The 15,071-nt window shown below is 41.8% G+C and overlaps 1 protein-coding gene across 2 annotated transcripts; it reads right to left on the reverse strand.

The window, feature by feature from the left end:
- Positions 1-4,774: 4,774 nt before the first annotated feature.
- Positions 4,775-14,976, reverse strand: NDUFB5 (NADH:ubiquinone oxidoreductase subunit B5). 2 transcript variants are annotated; one of them, XM_073359321.1, is made up of 6 exons: positions 14,815-14,976; positions 11,998-12,083; positions 10,418-10,484; positions 8,870-8,931; positions 5,869-5,975; positions 4,775-5,001 (listed from the first exon to the last, which is right to left on the reverse strand). In XM_073359321.1, exons 1-6 carry the CDS (start codon positions 14,939-14,941, stop codon positions 4,881-4,883), a joined length of 570 nt encoding a protein of 189 aa, XP_073215422.1. In that variant the 5' UTR covers positions 14,942-14,976; the 3' UTR covers positions 4,775-4,880. The 2 variants fall into 2 exon arrangements, with proteins under 2 accessions (XP_073215422.1, XP_073215420.1); XM_073359319.1 differs by lacking the exon at positions 14,815-14,976 and adding an exon at positions 14,082-14,268.
- Between the last annotated feature and the right edge of the window lie 95 nt (positions 14,977-15,071).

The raw sequence follows: 15,071 nt of genomic DNA on the forward strand, positions 1-15,071 counted from the left end.
GTTTATTTCACTACCTCTTCATGATTAAAAAGACTAAATGATTAAAAAAGAGCAAATGAACAGATGTCTTTAATTACACCTGCAATGTCAAAGCAAACTGCATACTTACCAGAGGTTCCTTCCCCTGCATCAGGCTGTCCCCGGGCTGGACTGTAGGGACTGGCTCCACTGCTCTAGAGTCAAGAACAGGTCCTGGCTTGCTGTGCCATTGGATGCCTCAGTCTCCTGGCCCCCGTATTCCTCCCCCTCTTCTTTGTCCAACACCTACTCCTCACTGTTCACTGTGGGGGCCTATGACTCCAGCTCCCCCAAAGTATCCCCAGGACTCTTGGGGGTGATCATAGGGTCTATGCCAAGGATGGCATGCAGCTGTTTATAAAAGTGGCATGTCTGTGGCTCTGCACCAGAGTGACTGTTAGGCTCCCTGGCCTTCTGGTATGCCTGCCACAGCTCCTTAGCTTTCACACGGCACCGCTGCATGTCCCTCTTGTAGCCCTTCTCCGCCGTGCCACAAACGATCCTCTCAGAAATATCAACATTTCAACAGCTGGATCAGAGCTGTGTCTGCAGATCCTTTTCTTCTCACAGACCCAGGAGATCCACCACCCCATGTGTACTCAAGGCAGGAGCTTGTCCACAACCTGGAGCCGGCCTGGTCAGCTGGGTGGTTGCTAGGTATGCTTGAGAATTGCTAGGTGAGCTCTCCACACTGAACAAACAGGAAATGGAAATTCAAAAATGCAAGGGGTTTTAAAAGGGGAGGGGTGTGTTCCTGCATACCTAGTCGTTGGGCAATGGAGTTCAAAACGCTGACCAGAGTGGTCATGGTGAGGCATTGTAGGACACCTCCTTGAGGCCACTAAATTCAACGTAAGTAACGCAATGTTACACTACACTGTGTTGCCCTAACTACGTTGCCCTAAGTGCTACGCCTCTCGAGGAGGTGGAGTTATTAAGTCGGTGCAGTGGGCGAGTTACGTCAGTGGGAGCTACATTTTGGTGTAGATGCTTAGCTAGGTCGATGTAAGGCTGCCTTACGTTGACATAACTTCTGTAGTATAGACCAGGCCTCACTCAAAAGCAAGAACAGAGACACACCATCGATGGATGTGTTTCAAACTAGAAAAGACTTATGCGTACAGGGCCTCAGGGGTCCGTCTTAGGACCTCTGTTACTCATAATATAATACATATAAGTGATATGAATGAGGATAAACCTTCTAACCTTTATAACGTACTTTGAGATCTACTGATGACAAGTGCTACATCAGAGCTATGTATTTGAATCATTATTTATTTACCTGAAGGTGATAAAACTGGCAGAGCAAAAAGGGCCTGATCCAAAGGTCACTAAAGCCAATAGGAACCTTTCCAATACTCTGCAAGGATATAAAATGGCAAACAAGGTTGCACTTATCTGGAATATTCTATGCAGTGTTGGTCAGCTGTACATATTCAGGTGGTTATTGTCTCAGGAAGGCTGCAGCAGACGCTCCAAAGATGATCGGCAGTATGAAAATATAAGACAGGGCTAAGGGACCTGGGCTTATTCTGTTTAGAAAGGGGAGACTTTAGAGTGGCTAATGGCAGATGGCTTCAAGATACCAAAATGAGAGAGAGAGGCACTTTTTAAAAAATCCACTGCTGATAAGGGGTTTAAAAACTAGGGGAATACATATACAGTAGACTAAAATTAATTGGTTAGTCTCTAAGGTGCCACTAGTACTCCTCTTCTTTTTGAGTAGACTAAAGTGTGTGAAATCAGACTTTGAGGAAATACCTCCCCCTAGTGGCAAGAATAATAGGCAGCGGGGTTTAAAACAAACATAAGGAAGGAAGTCCTTTACACAACACAGAGTCAACCTGTGGAACTCGTTACTTCGGGATGTTGTGAAAAAGAAAAAGTATAACTGATTCTCAAAAAAGAATTAGATAATTTCATGGAGGATAGGTCCATCAATGGCTATTAACCAAGAGAGTCTAGGACACTGCCTCATGCTCTGGTTCTCCCTAAATCTCTGTCTGCTAGAAGCTGGGACTGGAGGACAGGGGATGGATAACTCGATAAATTCCTGTTCTGTTTACTTCCTCTGAAGTATCTGGCACCAGCCTTTATTAGAAGACAGGATACTAGCCTAGATGGACCACTGGTCTGATGCAATATGCTCGCTCTTACATTATGTTCTTAAAGAAAACTATTGTTCTTCTTCAGCCATTCCCATTTAATGTTTAAATTTATACCCTCAAATAGCTGCATAATCAGACAGTTGAAGACAATCAATTGTTTTGACATTGATTCAAGGTGTACTATTAACTGATGTTTATCAATACAGTTCTTTTTACCTTGTTTCTTGCTCTTCGGACATTTATTTAAAAAGCTTTCATTAACCAATTGTCTACTTTTCTCTTTCACCTACCAAGTGTTTGATAGAATCAGAAAGCTTCTCCCTTTTGAGAACAGAATGTTAATACTTAATTTTTTCCATTAATAAATGCTGAATTATATATCAGTTATGGCATAAATTAAGTTTTTAATATTTGTCCATTCAAGTCCCTCCCATGCATGAAAAAAAGATATATAGTTCCATGATAGAGCATAAGCCTGCCATCTAGAAACTTTGGGGGAGATTTTCAAAAGCACACATGGGATAGGAGCACGAGCCCCAGGACTTATGTTCCTAAATCCCTTAGATGCTTTTGAAAGCCTTTCCCTTTGAGATCTGAACTCTCTCCCCTCACTCCCAAAAAGTTAGGATTGTTGAAAGAGGAGACAGGAATGACGGTGTGTATGTGATCAGTAATGAATAAATACATCACGGTTAACACGTTTGTCATTCTTGGAAATACAATTAGCGCCCATGGCCAACTCCACAAGGTGGAAGCAAGAATTGGGAAGGTAGATGGAGCCTGAGACCGTCAAATATGAGATTCATACACAAACCAAGATAAACTTAGACAATGCCATTGTGATACCAACACTGTTATATGCCTCTGAAACTTCGTAAATGCTAGAAAGCCACAACGGGAAACTTAAGGCATTCCATCAGAGATGCTTACAGAGAGTAATTGGTGTCTGCTGGTGTGATAAAGTAAACAACGCTGATCTGTTAAGAAGGATTGAACAGCATACTGTACAGACAATGATTGAAGAAAGAAGGCTGACGTGGTTTGGACATGTATGGATGTCAAAAAACTGTGCTCCTAGTCAAATTCTTGACTGGATACTACCTGGTGGAAGATGGAAAAGAGGAGGATAACAGATGACATATAACAAAACCAATGAGGAAAAATACTGCTGTCGTGGAAAAAGACTAAAATGGAGCAAGAAATGTGGCACTAGAGAGATGGAAGTGGAAAGACTGAGTTGCCTCATGTCACAAGGCAAAACAGCATCTAATAAATAATACAAATAATATGTAGCCTGTTAATACTGTAAATTCTGTGGATTTGGGCAAGTCACCCAACTTTTACCTTAATTACACCATCTGTAAAACATGGATAATATGTAACTCCCCAGGATTAGTGAGAGGATTAGCTGGGTTTAAAATCACTTTGAAGACAAAAAGTATTAGTTGTGTGTTATACTCAGTTACCTGAAACTATAACCTTATCTACCCCAGATATTTTTCATTTTAAAAGGTATCATTCTGTAGTAGGAGTTTCTTAAATATGAATGCATTTATTGAGCACCGACAGTGTCTTCAGCCCTGTATGGATGAAGACACTCCCTGCCCCAATGGAGCTTACAGTCTGATTCAGACAAATTATAGTAAAGAACATAACAGAGGTTGCAGATTTTTTTAAATGCTGCTTAAAGAAAAAAAAAAGCCACTCAGCATTGTTGAAAAGCATTGTGTAAGGAGTATCTTTCAGAGGAATTGGCTTTACAGGGAGGGCGCCCAAAGCTCAGAAGGTGGTTTAGACACAAGGGGAAGAAAGAGATAAAAGGGGCATTTAGAAAGACCATAGGTGATATGGAAATGGTTGGAGATAGGAGGAAATAAGGGCAGACTGTCACTGAGTTATGCAGAGCCTTAAAGACGATGGTGGGAGGTTTGAAACGGAGGAGGAAGGCAAGAAGCTAATTAAGATATTCATAGAGGAGAGTAGCATGGACTGAGTGGTGAGGAAGGTTATTTGTAGGGATATAGAGGAAGCAATGAAAGGCTATGGCCACAGTTTGGATATGAAATGAGTGTGAAGACTATTATAACGAGGTTGTGAGCCTGACTGGCAGGGAAGATAGTGGAGTTGTCTATAGTGATGGAGATGGGGCTTTTGGATCTGAGATGTTCCAAATAACTGAAGATCTAATAAAAAAAACCAAAACACCACTTAATTTACATTCTATGAAATATTTCACATATTAAAAAGTGCTTTGACTTCCATTTCATTTATTACTATCCATAAAAAATAAAGTTATGATTTATTTTCTCATACAATTCATTTAAAGTTAGGTATGGGAATATATGAGAGATGGTTTAGTAATGGAATAGAGTCTTTCACCTCTCAGATACTTGTTCCAATCTAGCTCAGGTCAGTCTGGCTGTTTGATAACCTGTGTGAAATGTGCTGGTGACCACCATCCTCGTGGAGTGGGGGGGAGAAACATGTTACAAAACCAGTATTATTACCTACTGACACCCTTGGGAAACAGACAAACTATTAGCAACTGACATGAGAGCCATTCTCTCCACCTGTACACATTTTAAAGCTGTACATGATTAGCAACAAGTTTGTCCGTTTAAAAACTTACTAGAATCAACACTGAAAAATACTGAAATAGAAACTTTTATTTAAGTCAGCAAGTAACAACAGGATACACATTACATTATTCAGTCGCTATTTGTGGGTGCCCTTCTGAAACAGTGTATTAACTGCTTAATTGTCAGGAGTTGCTTTAGCAGAATAATCAATAAGATTTTTATCAGGGGTCTCATAGTGATACCAGGGCCCATCTCCCCTCTCTCTCATTAGTCGACGTGCCTCTAATTCCTTCAGCCTATAAGAAATGGAAAATGAAAGTCAAATTCAGCATGTAATTTATCATCTTCCATGGGCCACACTAAACACTGATATCAAAGGAGTCATCTCCTCTTACATCAGCATTTCATTTGGTCCTCTATATTCTACGACGACCATGGGAACAATACTACAAATACGAAGATTTATCCATGGTCTTAAATATTCCATCATTGTGTTTCATTATATTTACTTGGTTTTTCAGTAAACTTGCTGAAGAAATAATAAAATAATAATAATAAAAATAAAAAACCTGATGAGATTTCTAAACATAGACAGTAGTCTCCTTCATAATCATGAACTGAAAACTTTCCTGGTTATTTCTCACTGGAAGGTATCTGGTAAAAGATGAAGGTGGGAGGGGCTCCACCAAGAAAGTCTAGGAGCAACATTCCAAGAAGCTTAGCACCTCCTCTGTTAGTGCTCAGTTTACCCAAGCAACAGCAGCATGAGACTAACATGATACTGGACAATGTCACTGGTGCCCCTGATTTTCTGGACAGTAGCAACAAACCAGACCAAATCTACAAGCATTAGCAGAAGCACAGCAATTGTCCGTCTCCTGACTCAGGAAGATAAAACTGCATTGGTTTACACTTGGTTTGTGTTTGAAGAGTTATCGTTACAATTATTTTTTTAAACTAAAGTTACATTCTGTAGAAACGGATGGTTTAGAACCAATATTTGCCAGGAAAAGCTTCTCACTCACAAAGGGCCAGAGGATTTTTCAAGCCCTGATCAGATGTCCAATTGAAGAGAAAAATTCGACTATTGTATCATAATTGAAATGGTTTAGTACAGTACATATTGGCTTTTAAAAGCTTCAGCAAACCCATCCTATCTTTACCTTAGGTCAGCTTTTTTAGCTTCACTATCAACTATGGCCAACATTTTTTCATATTCCTTTTCAGGAGAGTCAAGGAGATAACGAGCAATCCACCTAGTTATAGGATGCTGGAAGAGATGAAAATAAGACTATTAGATTATTCATATAATTTCCACGCAAGAACCCCCACAAATAATGATGACAGGGAAATTTGACCACACTTTTAAATATTCTTTCTAGTCCCATTTACCATGATAACGTGTAATTAAAAATTATGTTAAGTTCTATACCCCTAATTCTGCAAACACTTATGTAGTTTACTTCACTATCATGACTACCACTAATTTAAACAGGATTACTCACAGTTAATACAGTTTAGCACATGAGTAAATTTTTGCAGAATCGGGGCCTATCAAAAAAAAGTTACCCATTTGCCATTTTTGACATTATCCAAGATAACACGCAATAGAATAGGTTGTTGTGGAATAAAAAAAAAAGAGGTCAGTTAAAATGAGGGAAAATCTGTGTTTCATATTTTAAGAACAAAGACAGACAATTGCTGAAATAGAGTTAATCAAAAACTGCTACCATAATCTCCATAAAATGGACTCCAAACCTATTACTGTAAAGATTCAGTAATCTTTATACTAAGTGCTGCTTGCACATGGAAACTTTTGTCTAATCTTTCAATCCCCGTGTAAACTGAACTAGTCAGATAGAGGTCTGTGTATTGCTATGTACAATCATTAGCCAGTTAAAAACAAAAATAAAAATATAGCTACATCAAAAAAAATCAGTGACAATTGTAAAGTAACATCTCATGAGCCACTAGGGCTGTGATTCTCAGCTTTCTGATGGCATAAAAAAAATCTTTGTTTTTAACCCTGAAAAGTTGTGAGATATTGGACTTTGATTCACTGCTGACAAATACTATAAAATAGGCTGTCAAGTGATTAAAAAGATTAATCATGATTAATCGTGAGATTAAAAAAATAATAGCGATTAACTGCAGTTTTAATCGCACTGTTAATAATAGAATATCATATTTATTTAAATATTTGTGGGTGTTTTCTATATTTTCAAATATATTGATTTCAGTTACAATACAGAATACAAAGTGTACAGTGCTCACTTTTTTATTACAAATATTTGCACTGTAAAACAGATGAAATAGTATTTCAATTTACCTCATACAAGTACTGTAGTGCAATTTCTTTATCATGAAAGTTTAACTTACAAGTGCAGAATTACAGACATTATTCTTATTATTTTGATAACTACACTCAAAAATAAAACAATGTAAAACTTTATAGCCTACAAGTCCACTCAGTCCTTGCCGAGGATAGGGAAAGATTTTACCTCAGCATTTTAGCATTCAGTAGGGGAGTGAATTGTGCAGGAGGCTTTTTTTCCTGCTGCTGCTAGGTTAGCCTGTATCATGTGTCTCCTTTAGCGGCATCTTGGCTTACTGAAGGGGTAAGATTTTTTTTTATCTCAGAAAGTCAGTATTGTGGAGATGGGAGGGGTGTGAGTTGTGCAGGAGAAGGGTGAATTCTTGATGCTGCTCCTGTTGGGTTGGGTTTTTGAGCTTGCCAGGCTTGCTCCCTGTCCAAACAGGAAGAGAGTTTCATCTTAGAAATCTGCATTCAGTGTTGGAGGAGGATGGGTGATGGGGGGGAGGAGGGGAGAGAAGCAATGACTTGTGCAGGAGGAGGTTCTGTGAGGACAGGGAGTGACGATGTGTGTGTGTGGGGGGGGGAGCAAGAAATAACTTGTGCAGGAGGAGGGGGTGTCTTGCTGCTGCTTCTGGAACGATGGTTTCTGGTACTGGGCTCACCAGGCTCACCTCCTTTTACTGAGCGAGGTGGGCTCCCTTCAGCTGAGTGAGCCCTTGTTTGCAAGAGAGGGTGTATTTTACCACAGGGACTCGGCACGCAACATGGGAGGAGAGGCTAGTGCAGGGAGGCTGAGCTCAGCAGGTCCCTGTTCTCTATGGGGTACCCTGCAGAGTGAAGAGCCATCTCGGAGCAATGGGGCATGGCATGGGGGGGGAGGGTGTCGGTACCCAGAGCAAGGGGCCGGCTGGGGGCATTGGGGCACAGCATGGGGGAAAAATGGGGGGAGAGGGGATCGGTCCCTGAAGCGAGGGGCCAGCTGGAGGCAATGTAGCACAGTGTGTGGGGGAGGTTGGTCCCTGGAGTGAAGGGCTTGCTAGAGGCATTGGGACACAGTGCGTGGAGGGGCAGGCCCATCTCCGGAGCAAGAGGCCAGCTGGGAGCACTGGGGCACGGCAGGGTCAGGATCCCTATCTCTCCACTGGAGCCAGGATGGGAGCAACTTCCTCTCCTGCCTCCCCGCCCCCAGAGGCAGATTGGCGTTACTGTGCCTGACCGGACACTGTCAGGTCCCTCCACAGCTGATGCCTCCCTCCCCAACCAGATGTATGCGATTAACACCATTTAAAAAACATATGCATTAATTTTGTTTTCAGTTAATAACAGGTATTAACTGCGATTGACAGTCCTACTATAAAAGTATGAATTTCCTGCTGTTCGTTGAAAGGCATTCAGATGGGATAAACAATGTAATTTTAAAGTGTAGTATCTCAGGACCTGGAGCTCAGGGGAATGTTTAAAAAAACAAAAACAAAAACAAAACAAACTAACCCCGATGGACTGGTGACCAGAAAAGAGATTTAGATCTTGACTTGGTAAGAGTGCTTTTGTTATTTATGGATTTTATGTTCACAACTTCACGTACAGCGCTCTTACTATTTACCCAGCTATGTACATTACATGTCAGTTGCATCTGCTACTGTTAGAATACCAAAAACAAAGATCTAATAAAATAACATGTATTTAATTTGAAAACTGTATATTTGCATGAAGATCCAATCACATAAAGTAGCAGATATCCTCATTAATATTTCCAACACATTTTAAATATTTTCCTCCCAAGATTGATGTATGATGAGGAGGAGTGTACTGGAAATGCCATATCCCTTTCATAGTTTTGTACTCACTTTGTAATATTCCCAGTGCTCTGGAACATAACCTTCTGGAATCTCTGCAAGTTCAGCTTCACCTGACAACAGAAAATGGAGGGATGTTCAATACTATTGACATTTTAGAAACACACTTTACTTTCCTTATACCAATAAAGGCCAATTAAAGAGCATTTCACAAACAACATATTTAAAGAGATACTATCAATTTGATTCTATTTGGTTTCAATAAAGTGAGCTGGAACAGTCTGGAAGTAGTTTCAGATACTATACCTGCTTCTGAGTCCTCCCGCCCATTCTGTTCTACAAATACACATGCCTATATTTTAACCCACACAACAAAAAGAAATGATGGACTATACAGAGGAAAGAGTGAAACTGACTGTACCCAAAGTGCTATCGCAAGGTAAACAAGCATGAAAAAAAATTAAATACATTTTTCTCTGATCTTTCAATTAACGCAATCTGAGGTTAATTACATTGTAGGGTCAAAAGAAAAGTCAGGAAGAATTTTGATTTTAAATTGGCAGTCTCCTGTTAAATGCATATTCTGTACACTTATCTTGGAATATGCACAAGGTATACATTTAAATCGATACAGAAAACATTATCCTCTTCATTATGTGCGCAGCTCTGCTGCGCACATACATAAACATCGCTGATGCAAATATGACTTCTACAAGAATATCAAATGGAGAATAGACACATGTATAACTGCTGATCAATTCTCCGAAGCTTCCCTGCATTTTATAGAACAGCTAGAGAAGAAAGAGATGTTAGGTCAGCTACTGGATTCTCCCCTTCAGTATATTTTTACATAACATGACTAACGCTACGTTTCAGTCATGGGTATTTTTAGTAAAAGTCATGGACAGGTCACAGGCAGTAAACAAAAATTCACGGCCCGGAACCCCCGCTGGTGCTGGGGAGCAGGGGGTTGGCAGGGCTGGCAAGCTCCCTACCCGGCTCCCTGAAAGCAGCCAGCATGTCCTTGCACCTCCTAGGGAGAGGGAAGGCCAGGGGGACTCCGCACGGACTGCCCCCACCACGAGCGCCGGCTCTGCAGCTCCCATTGGCCAGGAACCACAGCCAATGGGAGCTGTGAGGGTGGTGCCTGCAGGCAGGGGCAGCACGCAGAGCCCCCTGGCCCCTCCACCTAGGAACTACAGGGACATGCTGGCTGCACACCAACACCCTGCCCCAGCCCTAGCCCTGAGCCACCTCCCACACCCAAACTATTGCTGCTGGGGGGAAGACGGGGAGAGAGAGAGGGCGCGGTGGCCAGAGACTGCCCCAGCAGAGGCTGGTATGGCTGGCCCAGGGGCTGCCAGAGCCAACTGCACCAGCCGCTGCAGAAGTCACTGAGGTCACGGAAAAATCACAGAATCCGTGATTTCCATGACAGACATGCAGCCTTAAACATGACCCATAGTTACCAAGCCAGTTTTAGAGATAAGGGTCTTCCAAGCAATCCTTTGAAGAAATTCAATTTACTATCCAATCTATTTCATTTTCTTTATCCAACTTTAACAATGTAGCTTGGTTAAACAACACAGAAGTGCTTACCAATGAAGATGTTGACATACGTTATAAGTACTGCTAGTGGTATCCCAGGCAATAATATATAGAATCTCTATTTAGCAGGGGGAGAGAAAAAGACACCAGATCAGTCTGACAGAAAAATAAACCACTTCTTCTGCAAATCTCAGTTACTCTTACAATTATCTCTCCTGTATTAGAACACCAAAATCTGAACTTCCACAATATTTCTTCTGTATAACATCAAATATGATTTATTATTGCAACTGGAATACTAGTGTTTCCAGCTAAGGATCTCAAAGCATTTCAGAAAACAGTAAACATGCGTCAAAACCCAGGTGATATATGTATTAATCCCATCATTACAACATAGCAAATTGAGCCACAGAGAAAATAAGAAAAGGAGTACTTGTGGCACCTTAGAGACTAACCAATTTATTTGAGCATGAGCTTTCGTGAGCTACAGCTCACTTCATCGGATGCATACTGTGGAAACTGCAGAAGACATTATATACACAGAGACCATGAGACTCCTCCCACCCCACTCTCCTGCTGGTAATAGCTTATCTAAAGTGATCATCAAGTTGGGCCATTTCCAGGACACGGCTGTTACTCTGAAACCAGAGAAAATAAGTGACTTGACAACATCATAAACATCACAACATTATAAATTTGAATCAGTTTCAGAGTTGGGAATGCAACATATAAATTCTCCATCCCAGTCTCTTGTTCTAATTACTAGGCAATACTGTTGCTAGGTAAAACAATATTACTCAAAGCCTGGAGCTGATTAACTATAATGAAGCACTAAAACTACCTTTGATTGAACTTGAGTCAAAATGCAATTTTTAAAAAAACCATTGCAAGCTGAGAATTAATATTTTTATATAAAATCTGTTAAAAAGATACAATGATCAGTGATTGCAGGGCATAAGTGAGGTCATATAGACCCCTGCCCTCACTCCATGAAGTCCCACCTGACTGACTATTTCCCCCACATACTGGATCTGATCCTTTCATTGACTTGAACGGGCTTTGGATCAGGGCTACAGAGCCTAAATCTCCGGTGTGGGTGGGCTGGATGGAAGGAGGTACACTTATTATGGGGTAGTAATGGGGGGCTCTTGGACTGGGAGAAGTTTTACAAGACTTAAAACAGCCAAGAGCTAAAATATTACTAAACCTGGAAAACAGATGACAGTTAAAATTAAAAAAGACAACAGGAAAGGATTTAAAGCAGTAACAATAAAAAAGTAGCAGTTAACTAACAATAGCTTAAAAGGGGCCAATTGAAGATAGTTAGTTTACATATACTACACACACAATTTAAAAAAGAAAAAAGGTCACTAACATAACAGATGTCAATCACCATCCTGACTACTTGGCTGGTATGACATATCCCTTTGCCCCATCTTTGTCTTTATAAATGGCAAGTTCTTCATGATAGGGACTAGGAAATCTTGTTTGTGTGGCTAGTGCCTGATATGTTTGGGATGCTACTGCATTGTAAATAATAGGAATGAGTGTGTTAATGCCTTAAACACAGTCCATCATTTACAAATTATTTAAGTTACATTAAGAGTTGCAACAACAAAAAATTAACTTACCAGCAAGCTCAGAAATCGTTTATCATAGAAATCTGTTGGCCTGATGACAAACATTCTTTTCCCATGGCTTCCATGTCGTACTGGAGCTGCAAAATTAAACCAGGGTATTATTATGTCCTTTTCCTATCTGCAGTGATTATGTACAGGAGAAGCTCTGCAATGCAGGCAAAAAAAAAGTAGTAAAACATTCAGTAAGGGGTGGGTAACTGCAGGCTGGTAAGGGTATTTATTGTTTTGCCTAGGACAGCAGGACTCCTAGAGCTAGCCCCAATTGTATGTTACAGAAGTGGTGATATTCCAAGATAAAACTCTCTATGGAGCAAGTCATAGAGGGAAAATAGATGAGTTGAAGAAAATTTCATTTGCACAAGAATCTTCCATATAAAAATCTCTACAGTTAGGTAAGTTCACACACTAGCATGCTACTAGGTTTTGGCTGGGGTGGCCAAAATTTTGACCCCCCCCAGGTCAATCGTGGAACAGGAGTGGAGGTGACATACTGACTCTTAAGTGGACACCTGCGCCTATGACTACAAGCTCTCTCAGTTTTGCACTGCATTATGAACAGAAATGAAATCAGCAGGTAGACGCAAGGACTAAGATACTGAAAAGGAAGTTTATATATCTGGCTGTACTACACATTAAGCGGGGGGGCCTGCTGGACATTTAGGCTCCAACCTTGCCACTAGCTCAGCATGAGCAGATCTCTGCACCAGCAAAGAATCCCAGCGGGTTCAATGTGGCTCAGTGCAAGGACCTTCTCATCGGTACACATTACAAGACTAAAGTAATGAGAAAATTCTCCATTTCCAAGTAAATACCTTTAGCAACAGAACATGCAAGAGGAAAGAGTAGCAGCAGCATACAACACAACCAACTGTCCCTAACAACAGACTTGAATTGAAGATGTTCCAGAAGGCCTCCTAGCTAGCTGTTTCAAGAAAAAATTAAACAACTTGCAGCTCCCATCTACAGTTCTCAAAGACCACCCCGTAACACAGGATCATATTAGCTCCTTTTCACAAAGGGAAACCAAAAATGAGTATTTTGCCCAAGGTCACTGTGATCCTTTCTCAGGGTGCCCAGGATTGTGTCACCTTGTCTCCCCCTCACAGAGGCAGGGAGTGTCTCTGACATGGCCAGCCCTTCAGCCACCCAACATCGCTTCTCTGGGCTTATGCTAGCTGTTACTTTGCACTGCAGTCCTCTTTGAATCATTTCCCTGTAGTGTCCAGCCCTTAACCACTGGACACTCACAGAAATATCAGGTTCGCTATCCCCAAGAGGACAGTATATACACATGTTTGACTTAACTGAAAGTCAGCTCCTATATAACATCTTAGCATTGAGATATATTTACAGTGAAAACAATCATAAGTTTATTATCAAAGGCTAAGATTTAAGTGATAGCAAGTAAAGACAATGGAAACAGAAAAGTTACATATAAAACAAAATTATAACACACTTTAGAGATTACACTTAATTTAACAGGCTACCCTCCTGTCTAAAGCAGTCTATTCTCAACCAAAGCCTTCTTTCAGCATCTCCAACCAACAAGTCTGAGATCCCTCTTTCATAAATGCCAAAAGCACTGCCCTTTTCCTTCCTCGGTGAAGGATTTTTCTGCCTTCTACTCACAGTCCCAAAGTTCACTGTCTTTGCACATGGCCAGGCTAAGCCTTATGGCTTGTTTTCTTTTCTTGTATGCACCTTTCCTATTGATTCCATATGTAAACAGAGCTTTCATTGTTTTGCTTTACAGTGCTTAATCTACATGGCCAACAGAGAGATACGTAAAAAGAAAAGGAGTACTTGGGGCACCTTAGAGACTAACCAATTTATTTGAGCATTCTCTTTGAGTCTCTAAGGTGCCACAAGTACTCTTTTCTTTTTGTGAATACAGACTAACACGGCTGCTACTCTGAAAAGAGAGACATGTGAATCCCAATCAACATCCTTTGTCTGACCCAAAACCTGTTTGTCAGCATTGCCTTGGACACAGACCTTAAAACATTTTCATTACACATACGTAACGTTTTATGTAGCGTTTGTACATTTCACAACGATATTAATAAAAGGAGTACTTGTGTACTTGAGTACTGTCCTGTGGGGTGGGAGGAGGTATTTTTTCATATTCTCTGTGTATAAATAAAGTCTGCTGCAGTTTCCACGGCATGCATCCGATGAAGTGAGCTGTAGCTCATGAAAGCTCATGCTCAAATAAATTGGTTAGTCTCTAAGGTGCCACAAGTCCTCCTTTTCTTTTTGCACATACAGACTAACACGGCTGTTACTCTGAAACGATATTAATGATCAGCATGATCCTGGCTTTCATTTAAAGCCTCACATGAAAGTCTTCATAGACAAATACTATAAAAGCAGTGTATTAGGTGCAGTGAGTTTATCAGGCCTGATAGGAGTGGAACCCTTTGCCAGCTGGTACCCATGGGCCTGGATCTCACAATCAGTCACATAACTCGAGTGGCAGAATCAGGAATAAAACCCAGGTCCTCCAGACTGATGGTCTAACCACTAGAAAGAGGAACCCCCCTCCCTACTGAAGAAACCCCCCTCTCTCCTCACAGGCGCCCCTCGCCCCTCCCCAAAGGAGAGCCCACCACCATCAGAGGGATCCCCCCTCTCCAGAGGAGCCGCTCTTCCTACAGTACCCCCTTCCCCAGAGGAAACCCAGTTACCCAACCCCCCGCGCTCCCCGCCCCCTCCGCAGACACACCGGTCCCCAGAGCCCCCACCCCGCTCCCCAAGGTCACCCCACGACAGAGGACACCGAGCTCCCCCCGCCTGGGGGCTCCATACCGATGCTGCCGGAGGACACGACATTTCTGCCCAGCAAGGAGGCGCGTCCCCCGCCTGCCGCCCTGAACAGGACTTTGCGAGTCCCCAAAGCGGCCGCGGCCCGGAGCAGGAGGCTCATGGCGGCCATGTGTGAAACTGGCAAGGGGCGGGGCCGCTGGCCATTTACCCCCAATGAGATCGAAGCCGTGGCGCCACCATCTTGGAATCGGGCACGTTGTCCTGTAATTGTACCCGTAAAGCCCTCTCCTTCCGGTCTC

The sequence above is a fragment of the Lepidochelys kempii genome, chromosome 9 (genome assembly GCF_965140265.1).
Source record: "Lepidochelys kempii isolate rLepKem1 chromosome 9, rLepKem1.hap2, whole genome shotgun sequence".
Lineage (NCBI taxonomy): Eukaryota > Metazoa > Chordata > Testudines > Cheloniidae > Lepidochelys > Lepidochelys kempii.

Bases quoted from the DNA above. Each gene is read 5' to 3' on its own strand.
- NDUFB5 (XM_073359319.1), bottom strand. From the start codon at position 14,211: ATGAGCTTTCATGAGCTACAGCTCACTTCATCGGATGCATGCCGTGGA. The intron at 8,932-10,417 runs GTAAGCACTTCT...TTCTGTTGTCAG, and splicing joins GTATGTCAACATCTTCATTG to GTGAAGCTGAACTTGCAGAG. The intron at 5,976-8,869 runs GTGAGTACAAAA...CATCTCTTCCAG, and splicing joins AGCACTGGGAATATTACAAA to CATCCTATAACTAGGTGGAT.